The 23,569-nt window shown below is 40.4% G+C and overlaps 1 protein-coding gene across 1 annotated transcript in view; it reads right to left on the reverse strand.

Annotated features, from left to right (window-relative positions):
• The window catches only part of PTPRT (protein tyrosine phosphatase, receptor type T), a 762,820-nt gene that overhangs the window by 183,449 nt on the left and 555,802 nt on the right, over window positions 1-23,569 (reverse strand). The window contains exon 12 of the mRNA XM_012803799.1: window positions 5,461-5,497. Within this exon, the coding sequence (XP_012659253.1) occupies window positions 5,461-5,497 (37 nt within the window). The remainder of the gene's footprint in view (window positions 1-5,460; window positions 5,498-23,569) is intronic.

Consider the following 23,569-nt stretch of genomic DNA (forward strand, 5'->3'; position numbering starts at 1 on the left):
TGACCAAGACAAGTCAAAGGGGGCAAATTTTATTTTCTGGAAGGTGAAATGGCAGACAGGATTTATGTGGCCTCAAGGATTAATGGGCAGAAATAATAAAGAGCCAACTTAGATTCAGAACATTGAGGTTCTAATTGAGGTAGTAGTGAGGTCCCTATCACAGCAGGAGTCTAAGCACCCAAACAGAGCCTGGTTGTCCTTCTTGTTAGTGGAGATTCATACAGTTGACTCCCTGCCTCTGTCACTTTTACTCCTACCTTCCAAGAAAACAATCTTGACATGTTACTTGCATTTGAAAAAATTAAGGCCATGGAAGAGTAATGATCTGTTAGCTCTCCACCCAGCTATCTATCCATTGATCGACTGAAGCATCCATCCAACCACTTATCCACCCATTTATGCATTGAAGAATTCATACATATATCCATCCATTTGTTCATTCAACACATTTTCTTGATCACCACTGTTTGCTAAGTTCTGGGGGTACAATAGTGCTCAACATAGGCATAGTGTTTGCACTTATGACATTTAGTCTAACAGATTATTTGTCTATCTATCCATCCATCCATTATAACCTCTGTAAACTGACCACCCAAGAGACTGTAACAAATTTGTCAACAAATGGAGGTGGTCAACATAAGGATACTTCCATTGAGTACATGTGGTACATGTCCAGTCTATGAAAATTAGTCAATTTGAGGAGGTGGTCAATGTAGGGAGGTGGTCAATTATGGAGATTCCTATTGTATCTATATATTTATTTGTAAGGTGATGAGTGCCATGAAAGAAAAAATACAGTGTTTAATGACAGTGAAAAGTTAGGTGTATACATTAAACTGGAGGTCAGGAAGGTCATTTGAGGAAGTGAGGTTTAAGCTGCAGTCTGAAAGATGTTTATCTGTTAAAGAGACACCTATGGTGGTCAGAGGATTCCAGGCAGTGGGGGCAGGATGAGCAAAGGCCTGGAGGTTGGAAGGCGCTTGATGTGTCTGAAGAATTGAAAGAAGACAGTGTCCTGGAGAGCAATGAATAAGGATAGATGCCTGGATGAGAGTGGAAGGTAGGAAGGGGCCAGATCATGCAGGCAAGACTGGGTAAGAGAAATTGGAAAAGTGAACAGATGGGTGTGTGGAGGAGGTGGGGTGAAGAAGTAGATTGACAGGAGAATCAGTGGGCAAGGGAACTTGGATGGAAGTAGACATCAGTTTCTCAAAGAGGAACTGACCAGTGTGGCTTCAAAATTGAACAACTATATCAGAAACAATTGTCCCTGGGGTGTTCTGTCCCAGAAAGGGCATGGACTGAGATACGTGGGTACCTCCTTCATAAGCTACAGCCTGGAGTATCTTTAACTAGGTGGGATGATGTACCTTCCACAGGAAGAGTTGATTTCTCTTCTACTTGGGGTTTAACACCTGTAAAGTCAAAGTACTGCCCCCTTTACATTTCCAAGTTCTCCAGTTTCCCAAGGATCGCTGTGGAGCACGATCGCTGTGGTTCACCTTATACCTCAACCCCAGCCCTCATCTTCCAAATGGGGGTAAATACTGTTAGTGATCTCAATGCTTCCCCTGTTCACTTGCCCTTTCTCACATTTCTTGCTTTAATTAGAAGGACAAAACCTTATTTTTAATTTGACCTTTTCTGCTCTCTGACTTTCTATTGCCTTCCCTTCAAGATCTGAATAATAGTTTTATTGAAAAAATAAAACTTGGGCAGCGCCTGTGGCTCAGTGAGTAGAGCACGGCCCCATATACCAAGGGTGGTGGGTTCAAACATGACCCTGGCCAAACTGCAACAACAACAACAACAACAAAATATAACCAGGTGTTGTGGCAGGCACCTGTAGTCCCAGCTACTCAGGAGGCTGAGGCAAGAGAATCGCCTAAGCCCAGGAGTTGGAGGTTGCTGTGAGCTGTGTGACGCCATGGCACTCTACCAAGGGTGACAAAGTGAGACTCTGTCTTTACAAAAAAAGAAAGAAAAAATAAAACTTAATGCTTGTTTACCCACTGGCTGTGGGTGTTCTCTCTATAGCTCTAAGCAGATCTATTCCCAGGGCTGGGGTATGTCAAGTAAAGAGCCTCAAAATGTCCTTTTAGCTCTTGTATCTGAGGCAATTCCACTAGCTTTTTGCTCCAATATGACCAGTGTCCTTATAAAAAGATAATTTAGAGGTGGGCACAGTGGCTTATGCCTGTAATCCTAGCACTTTGGGAGGCTGAGAGGGGAGGATGGCTTTAGGGTAGGAGACCCGCCTGAGCAACACAGCAGAAGCCCATCTCTACAAATAACAAAAATAAAACTCAACTACTTAGAAGGTTGAGATGAGAGGATCACTTGAGCCCAGGAGTTTGACACTGCCATGAGCTATCATTGTACAAGAGCACTTCAGCCTGGGTCACAGAACAAGACCCTATCCCTTAAAAAAAAAAAAAAAAAAAAGCATGTATATATGTATGGGGGATATTTGGACACAGAGCAGCACACAGGAGAAATGCCACATGAAGACACGGCACACATCAGGGTGGTGCTTCTACAAGCCAAGGAGCACCAAAGATCACCAGCAAAACACCAGATTCCAGAAGAAGCACAGGGAACAGATTCTTCCTCAGAGTCCTCAGAAGGGACCATTCCCGCTGAGCCTGAGCTCAGGTTTCTATCCTCCAGAACTGTGAGGCAATCAATTAGTGTTGTTTAAACCACCTAATTGGTAGAACTTTTTATAACAGCCATAGTAAACTAATACAGATCTCTTTCTCTGCAACCCCCCAACCTGAACAGTACTACATTAGATTCTGGACAGCCAGTAGCAACATTGCAGAAAGGCAATGGTTAGAGACACACGCTGGAGTCCTGTGTGTCTAACATAAGAGGCCCTGGGATTGGGGGCAGATCAGAGTAACCCTGAAAGAGCATGTGGGCTTGTTCCAAGTGGCAACAATCTGATTCTGCAGGATCCACACAGCTGACCACACTGGCTGGGCTCTCCAGGGTCAGGGATAGGATGGTAGCAAGCTTCTCTGTCACCAGAGCACTGGCCTTGAGTCTGGTGTGGGGTCACACTCAGGAAGCTGGACACTGCCATTCCCTGATGGCAAAGAGCTGGGAGACCTTAGGAAGGACTTTATATACCTTGTCCAGTATTTCTCTGATCTTTGGTGTTAAAGGGAATACTGTTTCAGCAACCCCACCCCAGAAGGAGTTTGATCTGGGTAGTCAGAAAGATGGGTCAAATGTTGATTCCTGGGCTTAGATCCTTGGTACAAACTCCTCATGGGTGATGGATGGATCTAGGTAAGATTCGCCTTTAGTTGACTCTGGATATTCCATTTGCAGTGCCTGGCACTGAGTAGACACTAATGAATGTGTCTCCCTCCCTTTGCCCTGTCTCTGCAGTCCCCAGGCACACTTCCCATCTGATGTGGTGCTGAGAAAAGATAACTTCCTGAATGGTGGCTGATGGCATTCTGCATCACCTAGCTCTCTGCCCCCTTCTCAAGTGTCATGGGAGCCCCGTCTCTTTGGGCTGAAGTGCTGGCTCAAATGAACTGGGAGAGCAGGATGTATATGATTGGACTCTCCAATACCTGCCTCCCCAGAGCCCCACCTTGCCATGGCCAGCTGGGCACTCATAGCCATGCGTGCATTCCACCGAAGGAACCTGGTAACATGAAAGTGAACAAGGGGAGAAGCCCTTATGCTAAGGGGAGATAGAGAGCTTTCTTTTCTAGTTCTTGAAATGCCACTGCGATTTCTCCTTCACATCAGCAATGCAACTCTGGAGAAGCCAGACATGGTGGGCTTCTGTGCCTATAAGGGCAGTGGTCCTGAAATTGCTAGGAGACTATAGATTTAGATGTTCTCCCATTGTCCCCATTTGTACCTATTGTCTCTCAAGCCACATGTTCCCAGTTCTCAGCTCAGAAAGTACCCTTGTGGAGAACTTACATCCCAGAGGATGTCCTTAGAATCCAGGAACCCCTCTGGAGTATAGTGTCATTGCAATGACCTCCCCCCCAGTCTAGAGGTCCAAAGCTATCGGGAAGCCATGGAGCAGCTCACCGTGCAGGAGGTTTCCCTGTGAGCCTCCCTCCCCCCGGCTGCCTGTTTAAGCTACAGACACCAGCCTGTCCTGACCGCTGTCGAGGGCCCTGGTGCTGCCCAATTGATGGTGTTCTTTCTTCTACATTATCTGTTTTCTTCAGTGCAAAAGCCTGCCAAGGCCTGTGATTTGTGTCACTTTTGTTTGCAGGCCATTAATTCTCCTTGCCTCACAGAAAGTATTTTATCTCTTTCCATCTAGTAGCTGGAGTCCTTAGAGGGAACAAGTTCGGGACATGCTGGCCTCTGTGACTTAAGTGAAATCAGGGTGACTTCTTATCACGGTGAGTCCTCTGTGCTTCTGTCCCCTCCTTCCTCTTGCTCCTTCCCTTTCTGCCTCCCATGGAGCTGATTTTCTCCACAGTTATAAAAGTCACCTTACCATCTTGGTGCATATCTTGTCCAATAGCCATTGATTTTCTTTTCCTCTGTCTCCCGCCTTCCTTGCCCCTCTGTGTGCCTATATAGGTGGGTGCTTGTGCATATACATTTACACACATACACACACATACCTGGGTCACTGCCTTTGCCTCTAGGTTGTGTCTGTGATAATATGTCTCCTTTTATTAACAATTTCTATCTCCTCGGAAGCAAGTGATGAAACTATATGTGCTGTCAATAAACGCAGGGAACGGAATTGCCCAATTTTGAATTTTGGAGTACGTGTATTTGGGGGGGGGGGTTGCTGTTAAAAATATCAATTCAATAACAAAAATATAAGCCTGATTTCTAACCACTCAACCTTGTAATAGGTTAAATGATAACACACTATTCACTGACTTCGTATTTTAAAAAGAGTAATCAACAGAACCGTGTACCAATGGAAAGAGCCAGGCAATTCAATTATAATTAGGAAAACAGAAGTGATGAGCCCGAACACTGCTGCCTTAGTTTGGGGGATAAGTGTTGGAAAGGCCAACTACACAGCAGAGCAGCCTTGGTCTTCTCATTATCAAAGGCACCAACACGAATTGCCTCATCGTTGAGAGGCATCTACCTACCAATTGAATGAAGTCCAAAACCCTGAAGATGGGCCAAACAGACATGCTTAAAGGAAAACACACAAACGCAGGCCCACTACAATAAATACAGCTAACAGAATAACATTTCAGTCAATTTGCCTTCATCCCTCCCCTGTCCATCCATTCATGCAGCCGTGCATTCAGGAAATGTGTTTTGAGTTCTCACATACATATTAGAATGTATGGTCCAGATGCCAATGACTCCAATGAAAATAACAATCCTTTCTTGTTGTTTTCAGTCATTGTTGCCTAAACTTTCCTGGGTAGCTAGAGGGAAAGCATCACTTGAAAGGCTAAAGAACAGCTGAACACAGACAAGGACATGCCAACATACCTTTCGTAGCTAGACGCACACAGTTGATTTTGGTTTCCTGTGAATAACAAAAATGAGGTACCAGTTACTTAGCTGCGGGTTATATAAAGAAAATATACACATATATGCCTATATAGAGGCGGCATATGTCTTTTTAATTATAATTTTAAATTTGCCCTTTCCGTTTTTTTTTTTCCTCCTATTGGAGTCACCTTTTAATTTCATTTCTTTATTTCTTCTCGGGCTAGGTAGATAAACTGTTTGGTTCACATCATAAGGATTCTACCACCTCATAAACCTCTTCCTCTGACAGAATCACTTTATAAATACATCAGATACCGTCTCCGCCTAGCCCTCAACAACTTTAATAATAATATTTAGTGAGTACACTGTGGTATTTACAATAGCACCCAGTGGGTACGCCGCAGTGTGCCGTGTGATTGGTTCCGTTGCAGGAGTGAGTGAATGGAACAGTGCATCCTTGGGAAACTTTATCACAAGCAATAATGCATCTACACACACGACTGAAAGGACCTTTGGCAATAGTGAAGTCTATATCAAATGTGTAGAAATCAAACTGCAAAGTTCATGTTCAAAAAGTCACTTGGCCCTGAGACCTCTGGTAGGGCTTCAGTTCTCATAAATAATATTGTGTATTGGGGGTGGAGAGGCAACAGAATCTTGCTGGGTGAACTGTTGGCAGTTACTGTTGGCTGTTCTCAAAGTGCATAGCATCCACGAATTTGTGATGCGGCTGGGTGTGCGGCAGAGTTAACAATGAGTGTGCCAAAGGGCCAATATGAAAAAATACTCAGCATCTCTAATCATCAGGGAAATGCAAATCAAAACCACAGTGAGGTACCACTTAACTCCAGTGAGAAGGCTTTTATCAGAAAATCCCCAAACACCAGATGCTGGCAGGCACGTGGAGAGAAAGGAACACTTATACACTGCTGGAGGGGGTTGCAAACTAGTGCAGTGTCTATGGAAATTCATACAGAGATACCTTAAATAATTAAAAGTAGACCTACCATTTGATCTAGCAATCCCACTCTTGGGTACTTACCCAAAGGACAGAAAAATCATTCTATCAAAAAGATTTTTGGATATGAACATTCACTGAAGCACAATTTATAATTACAAAGATGTGGAACCAACTCAAGTGCCCATCAATACATGAGTGAATTAATAAAATGTGGTATATGAGGTCTGACAATGAAGTTCTCAAACTCACCCTAGAAAATGTGATTTGAAGGGTGCATTGGCATTGGTGTCATAGCTTCCCCAGGGGAGCACTTTGACAGTGACCATAGAGATATTCAGCAATGAGGAAGGTAGCACTGTTCCTAGGATGAGTTTACAAAATTAATTGTCTGAACTCATATGTGTACCATGGAATACTACTTAGCCATAAAAATAGGTGAACTAGGCTGGGCCTGGTGGCTCATGCCTGTAAATCCTAGCACTCAGAGAGGCTGAGGCGGGTGGATTGCCCTGCGCTTACAGGTTCAAGACCAGCCTGAGCAAGAGCGAGACCTCCTCTCTAAAAATAGCCAGGTATTGTGGCAGACACCTGTTGTCCCAGCTACTTGTGAGGTTGAGGCAAGGGAATTGCTTGAGCCCAAGAGTTTGAGGTTGCTGTAAGCTATGACGCAGTGCCACTCTACCAAGGGTGACAAAATGAAACTGTCTCAAAAAAGAAAATGGTAAGTGCATTAATGTACATAGTTACCATTCAATTAAAAAAAAAAGAAAAATGGTAAACTAATACCTTTTGCAACAACTTAGATAGAATTGGAGACTATTCTTCTAAGTGAAGCTTCATGAGAATGGAAAAACAAATATCATATGTACTCCTATTAAATTGGAACCAATCAATCAATCCCCATGTGCATATTTTGTAGTAAAACTCAATGGAAAGTGAGCAGATGGGAGAGGGCTGGAGGGGAGAAGTCACTCCACATCTAATGGGTACAGTGCACACTATCTGGGAGAGGAGCACACTTAGAACTGACTCAAACTGGATAAAAGCAACCCATGTAACCAAAACATTTGCACCCCCATAATGTTCTGAAATTTAAAAAAAAAAAAAGAGTATGCTGAAAAAGAGAACCAATTTACTGGGATCCACTTTCCAGGAGACCCTGTAGCCAGCTGAAAATTCCAGTTGACTAAATTGTACCCCCAACAGAAGTCTGAATGCAGCACAGCAATGACAGTAAAACCCAAAGATTGTGAGTCACCAAACCAAAACCTCTTAAGAATCTAATGCTTATCTCGCTGCTTCTCACTCACAAAGAACCACCACATCTTAAAGGCTCTTGAGTCAGTCAGAATAGAAAAGGTTATGATGCAGCAATAAACCCAACGTCAGTAGCTAAACACAGCAAAGGTTTCCTTTCCACTCAAACGAGATGTCCAATGCAGGTGTGTGGCTGGGTCTGAGGGGAGGGTGGGGCTGGAAGACACTGTGATCATTGTAATCACTCAGAGACCAGAGCTGGTACATCCATTTTAACACAAGGGAAAAGAGTCCTTAAGAGTCTAGCCCTGGTGATCAAATGCTTTCAATCAGAAACAAACATTTTCACTTTTACTCATGTTTTATTGGCTAGAACCAGTCACATGCCCATGCCCAATGTCAGTGAGATTGGGAGACGGAATCCTCCATGCTCCAAGAAGCAGAGAAGAAATGATAACGTCTTCAGTGGAGTCTAGTCCATCTATGTGCACCTCTCAATGCTAGAAATTGTCACTGCCATTACACCTAAGTATGACTCCCAGAGTTAATCTCATCATTATCACCAAAGGTCTAGATTCTGTCCCTCAGATTGCACAGAAGTAGCTCTTCCTTGTGCAGGAAAGATGTCAAGATACTGAAAGATGGTGTCGGGCTCCTTATCATTCTTCTTCAGCAGTTCCTCATATCATAAGAGTTTAAGTCTTTTAAGCCATCTTAGCTAGTAATCCTGAGATATGGTCTACTTTGTCCCTCTTAATGTGTAGTGGCTGCACATATGAGGACTTGCTGATACATGATCATCAAGACCAGTGGTTTCCAACCCGTGGGTCACAACCCATAGGAACTGTATTAAAGGGCCGCGGCATTAGGAAGGTTGAGAACCACGGATCTAAACTATCACTGCTTTCTCTACTTATACTGAGCTTTGGTTAATATAGCCAATATCCTAGAAGCCTACTTCTACATAGAGAGATGTGGCTGTAGTTTTGAAACCCAAGTATGGAGTTGTTATTTACCATTTAATGACTTCCATCTTCTTTCACTGATCTGAGTATGACAGCCTATCATCATATTCTTTCTCCACAAGCTACTAATTTTTGGAAATAACTTCATCTAGATCATTGATATAAGTAACATTCTGGGAAATACCCATGGTAGAGCATTATAGCATGTCTTGGAATCCTTCCTCCAGGTTGGCACTCATCTGTTCCCTGGAATCTTTCATCCAACTAGGTTACTGATATCCTCCATTGCTTATGGATCATATTTTCCCATTAAAAGTAGCTTGAGCAGTGGTTCTCAACCTGTGGGTTGTGACCCACAGGAACTGTATTAAAGGACCACAGCATTAGGAAGGTTGAGAACCACTGAGCTTGAGATAGAGTCAAAGTCCTTTCAGATTCTGACACTCTGTCTACCACATTTCTTTAATCTATCAGCCCAAAACCTGTCTTAAAGAAAGACATTTGGGTTAATATGACTTGTTCTTTGGAACAAATGTTTCCCTTCCCTTTTTAAAACAAATGACTTATTTTATGAAATGGTAAATTAAGACATGTTTAAAAGTATCACAAATCACATACAGCAACAAAAATTAATGAACTGGACTTATTTAAACTACAAAGTTTCTGTACAATAAAGGAAGTAAACAGAATGAACAGACAACCTATATGACGGGAGAAAATATCCACAAACTACACATTCAACAAAGGGGTAATATCCAGACTCTATAAAGAACTCAAACAAGTCAGCAAGAAAAAGGAAACAAGTAATTCCCAAAGAGGCAAAAGATATGAAGAGATTTTTCTTAAAAGGAGACATCCAAATGGTAACAAAATATAAAAAAGGGCTTGGTATCACCAGTCATCTGGGAAATGCAAATCAAAACTCCAGCGAGGTATCATCTCATTCCAGCTAAGATGACTATTATCAAAATGACAAAAAATAACATGTTGACAAAGATATAGAGAAAAGGGAACTCTTATACACTGTTGGTGGGAATGTAAACTAGTACAATTACTATAAAAACAGTATGGAGGCTCCTTAAAGTACTACCAATAGGACTACCATACCAGAAACCCAACTACTGAGCATTTTTTCAAAGAAAAGGAACAGTATACTAAAAAGACATCTTCACCTCCATGTGTATTGCAGCACTAGTCCCAATAGCCAAGATCTGTAATCTCAATCTAGATGTCCATAAAAAGATGGCTTGATAAAGAAAACGTATAAATTCACAACAGATACACATAATAGAATAGTATTCAGCCATAAAAAGATGTGGATCCTGTCATTTGTGGCTACATGGATGGAACTTGAGGGCACGATATTAAGAGAAATAAGCCAGGAACAGAAAGTTAAACCCCACATCGTCTCACTCATATGTGAACACTAAAAAAAGTTGACCTTATGGAAGTCAAAAGTAGAATAGAAGGTACAAGAAGCAGGAAGGGCAGGTGGGAAGGGGACTGGGGAGAGATTTGTTACAGGATATAGATTTACAGCTCCGTGAGAGGAATACATTCCAGAGTTCCGTAGCACTGTAGGATGGCCGTAGTTAACAACAATACTAGACATCGGAGGCTCAGCGGTGGAAGGGTGAGTGGAGGGTGAAGGATGAGAAATTACTTACTGGTGCACAATGGACACAATTCAGGTGGTGGTTACAAATAAAAGCCCTGACTTCACCCCTAAGCAATATATCCATGTACCAAAACAGCACTAGTATCCCATAAATTTACACATTTTTAAAAACAAATTTAAGAAGAAAGAAAATAAAAAAAAAATCAAGGATTTGTTCTACAGCAGAACTGAGCATCTTGGGCCACAGGACTATAGGAAAATTATGGAAACTTTAATAATAGAAAATTTAACCCGGGACCTTGCCTGGGTTGAACTTTGGAACCTAACTTGGAACTGACTCTCTCCAGATATTTTGTTATGGAAAGAAAAGAATATACCATTTATAGGGGTAAAGTAATACAATACTTTGTTAAGAAAAATCAATGACTCAGTCTCCTTTTAATTAAAATAATAATATTGTTTCAATAAAGCCAAGGTTTCTATTATAAAAAATTATTCATTAAATTGTGTAAAAAGTATTGAAAATAGCCGACAAGCCAGAGATGATTATTAAAAACACATCAAAGTCATTCACATGTATAAATTATATACATTAATGTATATATTTAATATTTAAAAATGCTCAGTTGATTTTTTTCTGAAAAATGAAATTAAACTGAAATAAAAGGAATCAAAAACTTTAGAAAAAGAATATATTATATAGTTCTAAATAGCCAGATGGAGGATACTGAACGTTCCCAATACAAAGAAGTAAATAATATCCAAGATGGTAGATATGCTGATTTCTCTGATCTGATTATGCACTATATGTATAGAAGCAAAACTATGTACCTTGTGAATATGTACAATTATTGTATGCCAATTATGAAAAGAAAGGAAAAGTTAGAAAAGAAAAGAAAGTTATGGACTACCTATATATTAGAATATTATTAAGCTGTTTATAATTGTGACCGTCATGTGTTAACATAGAATATAAGAAGATATTAAATAAAGTATAAATGTTTATATACAACTAACATCTAAGTCTAAGCTTAATTTTAAATAGTCCTGAAGGATATGCACTAAATTTTAATAATTGTTGCAGTTATGTTAATTTGAAGTGTAACATACATATGACGAATATACTAATCTTTAATATAGTTTGACCAATTTCTCATCAGGCAGACACATACCCATGACCAGCACCCAACACCATCAGCACCTCAGAAATCTCCTTCTTGCTCCTACTAGTCGCTTCCTCCCTGCAGAAGTGAACACTAACTTGCTTTTTGTGGGAATGTTCTTTTAAAATGTGGTCACCTTAGGGAGAATTCTGGGGGGTTGCATGGGTTTATTCTAGTGCCTTCTCTTGTTCATTGCATCATTTGTGGGAACTTTCTAACTCTCCTTAGAACATCTTCCCACCTACAGCTTTGTACATAAAATGAGCTGTTTTCTAAAGCCAACGCTCTGCCCTGCACTTTTTAAAGTCTGTTTCCTATCATCTAAAGAGCGTGTCTGATGATGCTTAACTCCTCCTGACTCTGACAATCACGCTGCTGACATGTTTGCTTCCTCTTAAGCTCCTGACAACTTGAATTCCACAACCAATTTGTCTTTGTTGGTTAGAATTAGGCCCAGAATAACAAAGCCCCAAGTCACTCTCTTGACCTTCTGCGTGATTGGACTGTCAGCAAATCAGGAATACGCTGCATACCTGAGTTCCATCATCTGAGAGGTCTGGCCAGTGTGCCTGTGTTCAAGTCTCCAAATAGGTCAATAAATAGGAAACAAATACTTTCTTTGTGCTCAGATTGTATAAGGCTTTGGGGAAAGAAAACAATTGGTGTATTTTCTCTTCCATCTCTACTATACCCTCCTTTTAGGTCAGTCATGTATGCTGGGACAATACAATACTCTTTCATTTTTCCATTGTTTTAACATTATGCACATTTGGACTCTATTCAAGATTAAAATTTGCGGAAAGGTATATATCACCTGGGGATAGAACATAACATTGTTACTGTTGTGCCTCTGTTAAGACCTGCTTCTGCTCAGGCCTTTGCCAGTGTTGTGTAATATGGAGTAACTCTCTGTCCCTCTCTGTGGCTAAATTTCCCCATAATTCAAAAAGACACAAAATGGGGTAGAAAAGGTCACTTTGCTGCAGCAGGCCATTCTAAGGCTGCTTCAAGTCCTCAGCAGCTACTGGCAGTATACCTGCTCTTTCAGTATTCTGTCTTCTTGATACTACCACGTATCAACTCACTCAGGTGAGTATATATATATATATATAATATATATATATTTTTTTGGTAAGCTATTTCCCAGCTCACATCTAGACCTGCTTATAATATCCATTTTTGGCCTGATTCATCCAACAATCCATCCATCTGTCCATTCATCTACCCAACTATCCATCCATCCGTCCTTCAGTTATTTACTGAAATTATAGGATGCCTCTCTAGTTGAGGACTTCACAGGGTAAGTCTCTAGGACATCAGATTTTTCAGCAGCTGCTGTTTATCCTCCAGAAAAACTTAGGTTAAGCTGTATTGCCAACCTGATGAAGAGGCCCTAAGTATCCGGGTAATACATGCAATTCCTACTTCTCCATTAGACTCCTCATTTAACAGGATGGGGATTTAGCCCTCACCCCCTAGTTCTCAACTAGTTTCCCCAGTTACTCTAATTTGTACCTTCATCTTCTGTTTATTTATTTATTAAATCATAACTGTGTATATTAATGCACTTATGGGGCACTTATGGGTCACAATGTGCTGATTTGATATACAATGTGGAATGCTTGTATCAGACTGATTAAATAACCATCCGCTCACTTACTTATTTGTTGTGGTAAGACATTTATACTCTACTCTTAACAGTTTTGAAATGTACCCCTTCCCAGTAACTATGATTAAATTTATCCTGACCCCAGAATCTTTTCCACATTTTTTAAAATTACTTTGGCTCATTCCTTAATTTCTTCTAAGGATTGGGCTGGGACCCCCTGATAGCCTACCTAATTCATTCATCTATTCATTCAATCAACATGTATTTATTGAATGATCACTGTGTGCCAGGCATTGTGCTGGGTGCTGGGGTTTAGAGTGTGAGCAAAGTTGACATGGTTCTCGTGATTCTCAAGTTTCTTTTCCTAACACTGGTATTTCTGATATCTGGGAACATCTATCCATCTGCCTGATGAAACTACTCACAATCAAATAGAATTTAAAGAACTCTGTTTATCCCCTCATTTTAACTCCAAGGCTTATCCATTGCTAGTTTTCGTCCATTTGATGAAATGTAACCGATATCTTCTTATTTCATTAAGTAAAAAACTGAAGAGTTATCACCAATTATTCTATAGGGTATCTTAAAAGTCACTGTACATGGGAAACAATACCTTTATTTACAAAATATTCATTATAAAATGTTACAAAACATTTACAGAATATGCTTTATGTGTTGGCAGCCTCTTTCTACACACTCATGAAATCTTCTCCTCCACTCATGGCTAATGTGTTCCAACATATCAGTTGTTATGCAAGTTTGTTGATTTTTCCTTTGTATGGAAACTTTCGGAATATCCTATAGATTAATCACTCCCACAACCAATCAGCCATTGATTCCTGTTTGTTCTGGGTAGCTGAAGAAATCAGTAGCTATCTAACACCAAAGATTACGACATGCTCTTCCAAAATAACATAGAAAAACAAAAAGAAAAAAAATAAAATTAAATTATCCCAAATCCACAAGTTAAGCATAATCGACATATATAGAACTCTCAAAAATGTTGTAGTCCCTGTTGGTAGAAAAATAGGACCCAAATATAAATATGTCTGAGGCTCTCAACACAAGCCTTTGTGGAGAACAAGGGCTCCATGGAGCCACAATGTGGAAGAGAGAAGAGGTAAGCCAAAAGAACACATTAGCTAATTTAACACAAGCTCTAGAAAGGTAAAATCTATGCAACATGTGAAAATGCTAAAAGGATTCTTAGTGGATCAGAACTCTTAGTAAAGGGAAAAGACTTGAAGGAACTCATGATTCTGGGTGGCAGTCTTCAAAAGAGTTCACTTACCAGTGAAAATAAGGTAAAAAAAAGTGAGAAGTAACCTTGGAAAATGGGACAGTGAAGGGAAAAAGAAGAAAAGGAGAGAACTTTAGGATCAGAAAAGTAAAACAAGAAAAACATAAAAGAAACCCCTGAACCCACTCCCACTTTCCATGACACGTACACAAAAATCAACCACTAAATGGACTGTACTTTACCATCCTCTCAGAACAGAGCGTTTCTAAACTGGGAATGTTATAAACCACCTTAACTTTATACAATTAAAAAGACTGAAGGGATTCCATAAAGCTACTTGATGAAGAAAACAAAGTAAAAATTGAAACAAAAATCTACCCCTCACCAAGAAAACAATTATGAAACAGAAAGAAGAAAACAAATGACATAATACTGCCAACTAAATATCCACAATGCTGATTTAGAGAAGCACAAGTGAAAAACCAAAATGTGTGAAAAATTAGAAAAATACAAAAAGAGAGTTGACTTAACCCAGGAGAGAAATAATAGAAAAAAAAAAATCCCTCAGAGATAAAATTAGATTTCAAGATGCTCAAAAAAGTGATGTATAATAACGAAGGGTGTTATTATAGACAGAGAGAAACACAATAAAGACAACAAAAAATGAGATGAAGAAAAGTAACAAGGGTCAGTGAAAAGGTGATTTAAAGGTAAGACAAAGAAAACCCAACATACGTATAATTGGAATCCCTGAGACGCGAGACAAGATCAACTCCAAGATGTATCTCGTGGAACTGTTAAACTTAAAAGAATACCCTCAAGGCCTCTAGACAAAAAGATCAGATAATACACAGGGGACAAGAGAAGTAAACTATCATGAAACTTCTCAAAAACAAAATAAAACAAACAAACATAAAAGCAGGGGAAACAACAGGGCAGCATTTTCAAGAAACTCAGAGAAAGTATGATCAAGGGTGTTATAGCTATCCAGGTGTGTTTAAAATAGCAAAACTGTAGAAGAATAGCTTTTATCACTCAAAAGTGCAGGGAATACTGTGCTCATGAATCTATCTTGCACAATCAATAGAGGATAAATCTCACCCAACAAAGATAGGACCGAGGTAACTTCAGCAAAAGGGTGTGGTAAGAATTTACTATGTTTAACTGTAAATCTAAGACTCAAGTCAGGTGGGGAGAAGGCCAAAAGGAGAGCATGTAAATGTTATACCTTCTGATGATAAAGATACAATACAACTAAAAATGAGAATGAGAAGAAATAAGGAAAGAGGAGTGTAGTATATGGTCATTCATCATGTAGTATATGGTCATTCATCATGAGACAGGCAATTGTGAAAGTTAACGGATACCGTAACAAACAGCTAGTGAAACTAGATAGCTAAGGTTTAAACAACAACAATGAAAAGGATTAAAGGCATTAAAAATAAAAAAAGGAGGTAACTATTAGAATAAAAATACAAACCTTCCTCAATATCAAATGAAATTTTAAAATAAGAGAGTAAAGAAAACACAGTGTGAAGTGTTATCACATTAATATAGTAAGTCGTGATATAAAAATATATGGCAGAGTTGAGCCAAAATATATCAGTCATATTAACAAAGGTGAGTGTGTTTAACTGACATAAGTTAAATGAGAAAGACTTCGGTTTGACTCACAAAGCAAGACTTAACTACCTTCTGTGGATAAAGGTTGTACCTAAAACAACACTATTTAACAAGGCAAAAATAAAGGAATGAGAGAAGCTATAAACAGCAAATTAAAAAATAAGAAAGCGGTGTTAGTGAGCCTATATTAAACAAGAATTCAACTAAAAAAGCATTGAATGTGAGTCTTTTTAAGGCGAAAGCCTACAGTTAACAAGGAATATAATAGGTATAAATATTTATGCACCCCCCAAACCAACAATAATTTACATACAAAGGCGCTAGTTGCCATATATAAAATGAATAAGCAGTTATGGGACATAATAGCAGCAAAACCTCATTATAATGACAACAAAGATTAAATACTTAGTAATAACAAGGATGTGCAAAACCTGTATGATGAAAACTTTATTCCCGAAAGATGCAAAAGTGGACTCAGATAGAAAGACATCCTTTGTCTTAGGTAAGATAACTCAACATTTCAGTGACGTTGGTTCACCCTAATTAATTTTAAAATGTAATACAATCCCAGGAAAGTTACTAATAGACTTTTTATGGAGCTGGACATGAGAACACTAATATTTGCATAAAAAATGAATATGCAAGAAGAGCTAGGAAATCAGTGAAAAAAGAAATCTGGAGGGAGACTTTTCCTACCAGACATTAAAGCATGCTGCCCCCTCATTGTAACGGAGTGGTGTGTGAAGAGGCAGACGGTTTGGTGTGATAGCATACAAAGTTCAGGAAGAGACCCAAGAGTGTATGAGAATTTAAAAAGGGAGAAAAGTGGCATCTCATATTATTCAGGAAAAGATGGATCTTTGCACGTTACTTGGACAAATAGGCATATATTTGGGAAACAGATAAAAGTAGATCGATACTTTACACCATACCCCAAACAAACAAATAATAATAAAAAAAAAGACACTATACAAGCAGATACGAGTAAATTCCTTTATAACTTATGGGTGAGAAAGACTTTTTAGCTTTGACTCACTCTGAGAGCCTAGACTCAATAATACTCACTAGTGTTGATACCCACTAGTTCCAAGATCTGAGTCTCTAACTATCATTCCCCACTGAAAGGAACCAGAGTCAAGGCAGAGAGAGCAGATACCATGTCAGAAAGAAGAGAAATTTTGAACAATTGATGAAGATATGTCAAAAGGACAAAGGAATCATCTCAAAGGGGCTGTGCTAGTTAAGTCTGGGACAATTGGAGCATGAAAATAAATAATGATAGCAATGAATTATGATCTATTGAATAAAATAAGAATCTATAGCTCAATTCGTAATAGCCAAGACATGGAAGAAGTCCAAGTGCCCAATGACTCATGAATGGATTAATAAATGGTGGTATATGTATACCATGGAATACTATGCAGCCTCAAAAAAGATGAAGCCTTTACCTCTTTTATGTTTACATGGAGGGATCTGGAATATATTCTCCTGAGTAAAATGTCTGAAGAATGGAAAAAGTATCCAATGTACTCAGCCCTACTATGAAACTAATTATAGCCAATTATAGCCTAAGAATATGGGGAAAGGGGAAAGGGAGGGGAGGGGAAGGGGGAGGATGGGTAGAGGGAGGGTGATTGGTGGGACCACACCTATGGTTCATCTTACAAGGGTACATGTGAATCTTTTTAAATGTAGAATATAAATGTCTTAACACAATAACTAAGAAAATGCCATGAAGGCTATGTTAACCAGTTTGGTGAAAATACTTCAAATCGTATATAAAACCAGCACACTGTACCCCATGACTACATTAATGTACACAGCTATGGTTTAATAAATAAATATAGAATGAAGGATGGAATTAGAAAAATCATCATTTGGCAAACATCCTTGTAAAAGTTGATTTAGAAAAAAATTATCAGCAAATGCTAAAACTAAAAGAGAAAACTTTGATGAAGAACTAGATGTTTCCATAGTCTAAAAATATGCCTGTACAAAATACTCATTCGTGTATGTTGCAAAGAAATAGTAACTTTATAGTGGAGAAAACCATGATGGACAACACAGTAAGTAATCAAAGTTAACACTGTCAGTAATGGGGTGGTGCTGTGGCTCAGAGGGTAGGACACCAGCCCCATATGCGGAGGGTGGCAGGTTCAAACCCAGCTCCAGCCAAATTGCAACAACAAAAAAAATAGCTGGGCGTTGTGGTAGGCGCCTGTAGTCCCAGCTACTTGGGAGGCTGAGGCAAGAGAATCACCTAAGCCCAGGAGTTGGAGGTGGCTGTGAGCTGTGTGACACCACGGCACTCTACCGAGGTTGATAAAGTGAGACTCTGTCTCTACAACAAACAAACAAACAAACAAAAGAAACCATTGTCAGTAATGGAACAAATTGATACCATAATGCCTCCTGGTATGACTCAGCGAGAAATCAGCATTGCTTTGGCCGGCTTCCTGACCCTTACAAAAGTGCATAACCTGAATCTAATTGCGAGGAAACCTCAGACAAACTCACCTTGAGGGAGATTCTGTGAATCTAAAGTAGCAGGCCTATAGTTTTCAAAAGGGCGTAAAAGCCCAGGAAAGACCAAGACATAAGGAACAGGAAAGGGCATGACAACCAGATGCAACAGGTGAACGTGGATCGGAATTTTTTTTTTTTAAATTTTACTCTAAAGGAAATAACTGAGACCACTGTCAAAATTGAGGTCGGTAGTATGACACTCACACCAATTTCCTGGCCATCGCATTGTGGTTGTATTGGAAAAGCACATTAAAGCATTTGGGAATAAAGAGGTGATTGATCAACTGGTAGGGAACAGGAGAAAGAGAAGGAGAGGGAGAGAGAGCCAGGAGGTGGGGAAACGACTGTGACAAACTATTAGCAATTAGGGAATTAAAACTTCTCTGTGAGTTTGAAATTGCCTGAAATAAGGAGTTAAAGATATTTGGTGGAATAGAGGGAGTAAGTTGGGATAAGACAGGATTGGCTGTGGGTTAGTCATTGCGAGTGAGAGGTGTAAAGCGGTCACTCTATCTTCTACTCTACTTACGTACATGTGGGAAATATTTCCGCCACAACAGTTTTGTAAAGGCGAGAGCAATACTTATTCTCCTATATCCTGAATCCATCATGTTCTCTGTCTCTGCTGCTGCCCTCATGGTCCAGGACACCACCATCTCTCGTCTGGAGGATGCAAGAGTTTATTGACCACCCCACCTGAAGCCATTCTGGACCCCTGTAACTAATTCCCTCCCTTTCTTATCCAGAATGATCTTGTAATTACCCAAGTGAGGTCCCACCACTCCGTGTTTAATAAGCTCCAGCTGAGTCCCAGTGGACTCAAGATAAAACCCCAGTGCCCTCCCTTGACCCTCACCACCCTGCCCAAGCAAGCACTGCTGTTCCCGCTGAGTTTCTCACCGCAGGGGTCTTTTTCATGACCCCAAACATTCCTAGCTTATTTCATCCTCAGGGTCTTTATGTTTGCTGTTGCCTCTGCCTAGAATGTCTCGAGACCTTTTCCTCCTCTTCAGGTGGGTTCTAGTCTGTGCCAGCTGTTCCGGGACACCTTCCCTGATGATACCACTCAGCTGTCACACTCTCAGATGCCCCTAACATCTCACTCTTTTCGATTTTCCCACATCAGTGCGTGAAACTATTTATTTGTGTATTCACTAATTGTCACTTCCAGGTAAAGACTGTGGAGCAGGAGACGTGCCTGTTCCTTTCACTGGTGGCACAGAACCTGGCATAAACAAACTTAGACATTCAGATTCTAGTTTTGTTTCTTGTTGAGCGTGTAACCTTGAGTAAATTCTCCACGTATGTTCCTTCATCTTTCTGACTCAGCATTCCCACCTGTATAATGGGAGCAGTACCCTCTCCATATCCCACCAGGCTGAAAAAATTTGTGTGTATAATTGCATGAAAGATGCAAATATATATGTGAATAAGCTTATGGTTTTAATAAATTAATATTGGGATTATATTCTATTTTTCCCTGTTTTCAACAAATAAACTCTAAGCTTTTTAGCATGGCATGCGAACCTCCCTATTATCTCTGATTCTGTCTGGCCTTCACTCCTTTCCCCAGAACCAACCCCACCACATCTCTCCAAACGTGTCAGGGAGTCCCCGACCTTTGGGCTTCTGCCCAAGTACACCTTCTGCACTGCTCCAGTCTGCCTGGAAGATAATCACTTAACAATCATCATTTAAATCAACTCAATGTCACTATTCTATGAGATTTTCCTAAGCATCTCCTCATCCCCTCCCCCTCCAGGGGTACCGCTGTGTCCCAAGTAATCAGCCACTGTGGTTCCTGGGACAGGTGATACTTGTTTTCATGACAATCATCTCCAGGGACTGTGGGTCCCCTGTGAAGAGGGACTGTATCTAATTTGTCTGACTCAGAGTGAGCCTTCATGAATGATTGCTGGGTTATCATTCCTATCTCCTTACAGAGGACAGCATGACCAATGAAGGCAGTTTTGCAGAGTAAACACACGCAGATGGGGTGTGGAAGACTGGACGTAAGTCATAGCTCTGATCTTGGGCAAATCGCCTCCCCACACTGGACTATTTTTTCTGCCAAAACAAGAGAACCAGGCAACCTATGAGTGAGCTCCCTTCTATGGCCCGTTTTGTGTCACCCATCCCTCAACAGCAGGACTTTGAGGCTGTACAAGTGATCCACTAATTGGGATGTCAGAGTGTGGTTCCTCTGGGCCTCACAGAGAGGGCTCAGACTTTTCATGGGGAGCAGGCAACCCCCAGTCTGAAGCAACCTAAGCCAGAGCAGGCCTTCCTGCTTCCCTGCACAGCTCTTATCTGAACTTAATGATTCCTGCTCGCTGTAAGAGATCTGTTCAGCTGTAATTACTAATTGATGTTTGTAAAGTCTTTGAAATTCTCAGGTGACAGATGTAATCAAAGGCCAATTTATTATGATAATTGTTATTAGTACAGCTCCTCATTATTTGTTGATGTAAATGACAGGGCCAGCAGGTGTTTCAAGATTGAATGGGAGATCGAGGCTGGCCAGGTCTGGTGGGAGAAGGAGAAAAGTATGGGTGTGTGAGGAATTTGAGATCTTTTAAGGATGCCTGCTGATTTCAGTGCAGCCGTAATCCTCTATGAAGCCATTTTGTGGGTCTAAGACCCAGCATGAAATGGGACACTAAATGCACAGGATTGCTTACCTCCATTTCATTTTATTTTATTTTGCATGCACAGATTCAAACCTAGCTCAGTGCCTTGGTTCTGGAATGTGCTTCTGTAAATCATAGCTTCTCAATGTCCTAGCTTGCTTGTGTTTTAAAAGAGGTTGCATGGTTGGACTGGTTTAGACTTGCTGTGACTGAGGACTGTGTTTGAGGTAGGCAATCACAGATGTGGGAAGAAAAGTGAAGGGGCGATTGAGGTTGTCCCGGCAAGAGATGGTAGGATCCAGGACTAGGATAGTGTCACTGGGAATGGGAAGAGTATACAGATTGGGAAGAACTTTAAAGGGTAGAAGAAACAGAACTTGGTGATGATTGGACTTAGACAGTGAGGTGTTTTGGGCAACCCAGACTTTTATAAGATAGGAAAGATTTAGGAATAATTTGGTGGGGTGGTGGTAGATAAACAAATTAGTTTTTTAAAAAAATCATTGCCACCGGGCATGGTGGTTCATGCCTATAATCCTAGCACTCTGGGAGGCTGAGACAGGTTGATCACTTGAGCTCAGGTATGGGAGATCAGCCTGAGCAAGAGTGAGATCCCATCTCTAAAAATAGCTGGGTTGCATAGGCTAAAAAGAAAAAAAAAAGAAAAAAAAATAGCTGGGCATCATGGTGGGCTACTCAGGAAGCTGAGGCAAGAGGGTCCCTTGAGCCCAAGAGTTTGAGGTTGCTGTGAGCAACTCTATGGCACTCTACCCAGGGTGACAGAGTGAGACTCTGTCTCAAAAATAAATAAATAAATGAATAAATAAATCATCATTGCCTACTATTTTCATCAGTGTCTTGTAAGTTTGGTTCATATCAGTCTCCTAAGTTCTGCAGTCCAATAAATTGAGTTTACAGATTTGCCAAGTGGGGGGCCATAAGGTGATGGAACTTGATCAAAATGCAGCCTCTAGGAAGGGAGGGCATGCAGAACCATTGTTCCCCTTGTTCATTTGGGTCTCCTTAAGTATGACATTCCCCTCTTCCTCACTCATGCATCTAGTGTGCCACCTGGCATCTCTGGACACCCTGGGCTTCACTGATGGTGTCCCTCCTCCCCAAAATCTCTTCTCCCACGTCACGTCCACAGTCTACTCAGATTTGACTGATGAGCTAAGAAGTCTGTGTCCTGTAGATTCTGCTTGTTCCTTCCTTATTGTACCTCCCTACTCTGCCCCAGGTATGCCGCCTGCGATAGTCTAAGAGTGAGAGCTGACATTGCTTATCGTGCACCAAGCATCTTATTATTTTATATTTATGAAAATTCTCATAAAGTTGATACTGGGAACATCAAAATTTTCCCAAGGAAAAGGAGACTCAGAGACCTTGGGTCACTTGCCTCAGGTCATGTAGCTGGTCAGTGTCAATCTGTGCAAGAAGAAAGTCCCCATGTTGGGAATAGTCACCAAAAGTGCTGAGGGGAAATAAACTCGGAAACCCATTCATCTTATTTAATATCATTAGTTAATAGCATCAGTGCCATTTTTTAGCAGAAGAAACAGACAGAATCCTTGAGTGCAAATGTCTGTCAAATTCTAATATTTTAACCTCAGGTTTCACAGGATTGATACAGAAGAGATTAATCAAGTGTTTGAACAAAAAAGTTCTTATGGTATTGACCTGCATCTCTTCAGAGCTTGTTATGTAAGGATATTTATGATAAACCCCCCCCCTTTAATTTCTCTCATGAAAAATGTATATGCGTCCTTCTATCAAGTCAGAGAAGCTAAGCAAACCTGTTCCTTTTTGCCTTGCCTTCCAGGAAGCTCACAAGGTGCAAATAACGTACCAGGTCATTAATCACCTATACTAGGACTCTGGCACAGTAATTCCTCTTTATCCCACTACTATACAATTCTTAAGCTAATTTTAATACTCCATTTTAACTGAATGTGTATGTGTACATACTCATATACATATACACGCACATCTCTATATACATACACACCTGTACTGAAATATTTATATGTATGTGCACATATGCTCATTATGCGAGGGGGAACAGTGAAGTTCATGAACTCATCTGAGAAAAAATGCTACGTACCTCATTCCTGAATATCACTACAATCACCAGATGGCCCAGGGGAATACTTTGAAGGCGACCGTAGTGGTATTCAGAGATAAGATAAGTGGCACTTTTTCTAGGATGAATCCGCGAACTTGATTGTCTGACCTCATTTGCTACATACATACAAGGGCTGTCCAGAAAGTATCCAGCCACGCCACATGAATGATAGAGGCATAAGTGGCTGGAGACTTTCTGGTCTTAGTTAGTATATATTTGTGTCCGCACCTATGTCTTCATTTGAAACGTCCTTAGGAGTTTTCAAAGAGTCATAACGTCAATTGTTTACTTGTAAAGATTTCAGGGAGCATGAGAGGGCACATCTCATCCCCGTTTGATACGGGAAACTGAGGTTGGCAGCCAAGAATTCAGTTCACGTAGCTGAGAAA

Source organism: Otolemur garnettii, unplaced genomic scaffold, assembly GCF_000181295.1.
Source record: "Otolemur garnettii isolate 467f Iridium unplaced genomic scaffold, OtoGar3 scaffold00023, whole genome shotgun sequence".
NCBI classification, from domain to species: Eukaryota; Metazoa; Chordata; class Mammalia; order Primates; family Galagidae; genus Otolemur; species Otolemur garnettii.